This window comes from Arachis ipaensis, chromosome B04, assembly GCF_000816755.2.
Source record: "Arachis ipaensis cultivar K30076 chromosome B04, Araip1.1, whole genome shotgun sequence".
Taxonomy (NCBI): domain Eukaryota; kingdom Viridiplantae; phylum Streptophyta; class Magnoliopsida; order Fabales; family Fabaceae; genus Arachis; species Arachis ipaensis.
In genome coordinates this window covers 121896251-121901311 of record NC_029788.2, presented here as the reverse complement: position 1 = coordinate 121901311, position 5061 = coordinate 121896251, and the positions used below count along the sequence as shown (strand labels likewise).

General features: G+C 36.3%; 1 protein-coding gene across 1 annotated transcript; it reads left to right on the top strand.

The window, feature by feature from the left end:
* On the top strand, positions 3827-4340 carry LOC110270781. Its single transcript, XM_021120225.1, has 2 exons — positions 3827-3892; positions 3937-4340. The coding sequence occupies exons 1-2, from the start codon at positions 3839-3841 to the stop codon at positions 4225-4227; spliced, it is 345 nt and encodes a 114-aa protein (XP_020975884.1). The 5' UTR covers positions 3827-3838; the 3' UTR covers positions 4228-4340.

Genomic DNA, 5061 nt, shown 5'->3' with positions numbered 1-5061 from the left:
GGGTAGCAAGTGTGATGTCGAGGCCTCTTGCTAAGAGCCTTTTGGTGAACCTGGGATTGGGTTGATGTTGTTGTGCGCTAAAAATGCCACGAACAGAACGTGACGCTCTTTTTTGTCGTCGAAGCCATGCTTTTACAAATAGAAACCAAATTTGGGATGGAGATATTATTAAAGCGATATTTTTTTTTATGAATCTTGATTAGTGAATGTGTAGGATGGCAAATTGCAATGGAAGGTGTTGCGGCATGAGAAATTGCAGGGGTGCACATCATGACACGAGAAATTGTAGGGTAAGGTGTGCGCATCACGAGACGAGGTGTTGCATGGAGAGACGCAGCATCACAGCAATCAGGGTTGGAGGGGAGGGGTGCGGCACCGCGGAGAGAAGAGTTGGAAAGAAAATGCAGCAGCACGCGAGCAGTGAAGAGAATGCGGCAGCGCACGGGAGGAATTGCAAAGAGAGGTAACAGCGTCGCGGGGGAGAGCAATTTGGAGAGGGGGTCACAATAGGGGGTTGAGATTGGATGGCGCGTGTTTCTGAACCTAATCCTAATTTTTGGGAACAAAATACAATTTGTTAAAAAATTTTGAAAAGTTGTTCATGTTGGTTATACATAGAGTTGGTTACCTATACTTTCTCTTTTATCAAAGAAAAACATCTTTCAGCATTAAATGTTAAAATTTTTTAACATACATTTAAAATCCGTATGAATTACTATTGTGCCTTTAGACGAAATTTACATAGAATATTATTTTCGTCCCAAATAAATCTGGGTGAAATATTTTGGATTATTTTAGAGGGAAGTTAAAACTAATAATATAAAAAAAATTTGATGCTGATTACACATAAATTTATAATAGAATTTTAACATTTTTCAAAACGAGTCTCAATTAAGTGTAGAGTTATTATGCACGTTCAAATGAAATACAACCGAATTCTAATTTTTATCTTATACTCGTTACTAATTTCTTTAAAAAAACTTTTGTGCCATAAAAAAATGTTTGACAAGAAATTTTTGGACCAAATTTAGCAGAGTTTGAATCTATTTTTTTATAACCTACACCGAAATCCGTTAAAGAAGTTATTTTTAAACAACAAAGGTATTTATTTGGTACTTAATTTTATGGCTAATTTTTTTATAAACTAAATTGATATGATTAGACAATAATAAATTAAATTCACTTTTCAACAATAATTTTTTTTCATAATTATTCCGAACAACATTCTAGACTTATTTTTTTCCCTTAAATACTCTTAATTCTAAATAATAATTTTTTCCATAATTCTAGCCTTTTTTTTTTTCCCATAATAATGAAAATCTGAATCCCTTTTGACTTTATAATTAATGCGTTCATGTATCTAGTTACAATTTTATTAGGTATAATGCAATTTGTTTGAGATGAAATGGATGTATAAATATCCTTCTATGCGGTGCAAAATTCATATGATTCTTTACTACTCATGCTAGATATATTTGTTCCATATCGTTTAAGGTCTCATGACTCATATGGCCCTCCTTGTCTTCGTTATACAGTTTTCCTGTTTTATATATGTACTATGTCTTTAAAAAAGATAATTGTAGATCTACATATCAACTCAATAAAGTACCAAAAACTTATATTATAATATTTGTTAAACATACTTTTTGTAAGTGTGTTAGCAACGCCACTACCTACATTGCTACATTGAAAGGGACATCAGATCGTGAATAATTTGAATGTTTCATTGGAACACATTCATCTAAGGCGCATTCAAATACATATGTTGGTGGGAATGCTCAAAAGAATGTTCATTATGAGGTTTGGGTTGCCATTGAAGATTTTACTATTATCGTTTTCTTTTTTGTTGAGAATGTAATTCAGGAAGTGTCTTCCTGAGTTAGTTATGTAATTAGATTATTTTGTTAGAGTGACAACGAAAATTTCTGTCAATAATTAATCGAAAAAAGAATTTATAAGAGGAACAATAAAAATCTATGTCAATAATTAATCGGAAAAAGAATTTATTCATTCAAGAATTTAATGTTAGATATTTAAAATCAAACAATCACATATTTAAAATACATGCAAATTGGATGATTGTTCCCTGTAATTTATCTAAGTGTATAATATATAAGTCATAAGATAATTGTATTTATCATTTTACTTTGGTGTGTACGCAAATGATGTATGTTTTTATTTTTCTTATTGAGAATCAAACGCTTTATTTAAAGAATAATAATTTAAATGGATTCTTAGTAAATTTTATATTAAATAATTTGATCTCCAACAATTTTTATTTAAAGGTTATTGAGAATTATTTCGCTTAGATAGATTTTGGTTTTTCTTTTGCTTTTATTAAAATTTTTAATATGTGTAGAACAATTATATTCTTAAATAATTTTATTACAGGATAAATATGTCATATGATAAGATAAATTAATCACTTTTCAAAAACTAAAAAGTTTGTCTTGTAGTCATTCTCGAAACTTTTTAAAGTAATAAAATTTTGTTTTAAAATTTCTTAAGAACCAATTTAATTGCTTACTGAACTAATTGTGAAAAAACTTAATTAAATATACTTTATAACTTTTTCATTACTAGAAACACACCTAGTATCGATGGATTTACTATTGAAAAAAATTCTGACTAAAATTTCTATCGGATTTAGCGTCGCCACAGATGACACAAATGACGAATTTTGGTTTTTCTCCGCCAAATGTTACTATCGGACAAGTAATTCAGATGAAAATTCCACAAAAAAATTATGGGTGTAATTAAAAAAGTTTGCTCTAAGTTTTAATTTTTATTCGACAAAAATCCCAATTTGAAAACGCTTCAACGTTTCGTATTATCATAGAATAAATTTGATGGTAATACCAACGATAATGACCTTATTTAAATCGAATTTGTCGTCCTCTCTCCTTCATTTCTGAAAATAACCCTTCCCTAAACCCCTCTTCCCTCCCCACCTAGATACCACCTCCATCAACAACCTTCATCCAGCCGCCACTGCAGAGCCCTCTGTACTTGTCTTTTCAATGTCCTAACCGCACCCTAACAAGTCACATTGTGCCTGCCTCCACCACATACCGCACCCTAATCTCCTTTTTTCGACGCTCTCTCTGTCCTTAAAGTGACTGCTACTGCCGCATTGAAGTTGTAAGACCCAAAACTTTTGAAAAGTCTTATTATGATCAGGTCTCAAATCATATAGTTATTTATAGCCTTAATTTCAAAAATTATTTTATTAAAGATAATTAAGGTAAGTTGTGATTTATTGAATTTGAGATAAGTTATGATTATTATCCAATTTTATAATTATTGGATTATTTTCTATATTTAGGTTATAAAATTGGCAGTTATGAAATAATAGGAATTTTATATGATTTGAAACAAGTAATTAATATTTTAAATATTAATACTGCTATTTTGGAAAATAAAGAAATTAAGTATATTATTTCTAATTATTTGGTTGGGACATTTTATTGAAAATAATTTGTCAAATTGATGAGCAGATAGTATTTTCTATATATAATTACTGTTGAATTTAATTTGGGTTTCAATTATTATATCATTCCCAATTTTATGTGAAATTACCTAATTACCCCTAACCCTAATTTTCAAAATAATGAAACCTTAACCCAGTGACCCGTTACCCGACCCGGTTCCCTTTTTCCCCCACACCCAGCTGCAGCCGAAATCCCCTTTCCCCTAACTTAGCAGCAACATTTCTTTTCCATGAAAGAAAGAAAGGAGAAGCAGAAGGTGGGAGAAGAGAAACAGGGAGTAGAGGCAATCGGAGGGGAAGGGACCGGGGAGGAACGGCGTCGCCACCACGCCTTGCTGCCACGCTACCATGTCCTGCCATCGGATCCATCCCGCTTTTGCCACCAGCGCCGAAGAAGAGGGGTGACTCGCGAGTGAGAGGGGCGCGAGAGCTTGTCGCCGTTGTCCTTTTCGCCGGGAAAGGAGGGCGCCGTCGGCGCCGTTCAGGGTAGAAGGAAGAGTCGTGCGAGGGGCAGAGGAGGAGGGAGCCTCTGTCGCGCCGCCACCGCGCCGTGCCGTCGCTGGAGAAGCTTCGTGCATCGCCGTCGCTCCCTAGCGCCACCGAAGAAGCCGCCGAGGTTCGTGCCTCCCACCACCCTCAGCTGCGTCATCACCGCACCTGGCCTCGCCGCCGTTGACCTCCTCGTAGTCCACCGCCGCCGATTGAGCACCACGAAAAACCGAGAGCGCGCTCGATGAGTGAGAAGGGATGGAGGCTGGGTTTTTTTGTCACTGTACTACTCCATTTCTACCTCTACCGTGCCCTGTTGAAGCTGTCGGAGCCTCTGCCATCATCAGGGTTGCTGTTTAGTTGATGCCGCTCTATCTGGTTCTGTGTTGAGTCGCGCCACCGTGCCTGGTTGCCGGAAAACCCTGCTGCCGTCGCCGGAAAACTCTGCCGGTAAGGGTTTTGAATTTGGTTTTCATTCGTTTAAGATTCTGGAAGCTTTATCATCTCTGTATGTGGGTTTCAGTCACCATTGCCGGAGTCCGGTCGCCACTGCCGCTTGAGGTGGCTGCCGGGCTGCCGCCAAACCAGTTCGGAGACCGCCGCTGTTTCGGTTCAGCCGTTCCTTCTTCAGTTTGGTAAGCGTTTCGATTTGAAAGCCCTTTTATTACTGTTCTGTTATCTCACGCTGAGGTTTGTGGCGTTAATTACTATAAGATTGGGTTTTGGTTGTTGTATGTTGCGATTAGAGTCGTTGATATTGTTTCGAAAGCAAGTGGAACCGAATTGTTGGTTGCCGTCAATTCGGGTTGAGGCGGAAAGGACTCTATGAGGCGTTTGGGTTATAGTTTCAACGTGTTGAGGTAGGGGCGCTTTTCGAAAACTATATTTTTATATATTGAAATTATTACATATGGATACTGATGTGAGACATGGTATATTTGGTGATTGTATTCAGTCTTATGTATGCTTTGGTGGACTTGAAAGATTATGAATATTTGTTTGACTGGATTGTTGTGCGGCTTTGTGAAACGAAATGCTTTTGAAATTGATTCTTTTAAAGCTTTGAAATCGAGTTTAATCTG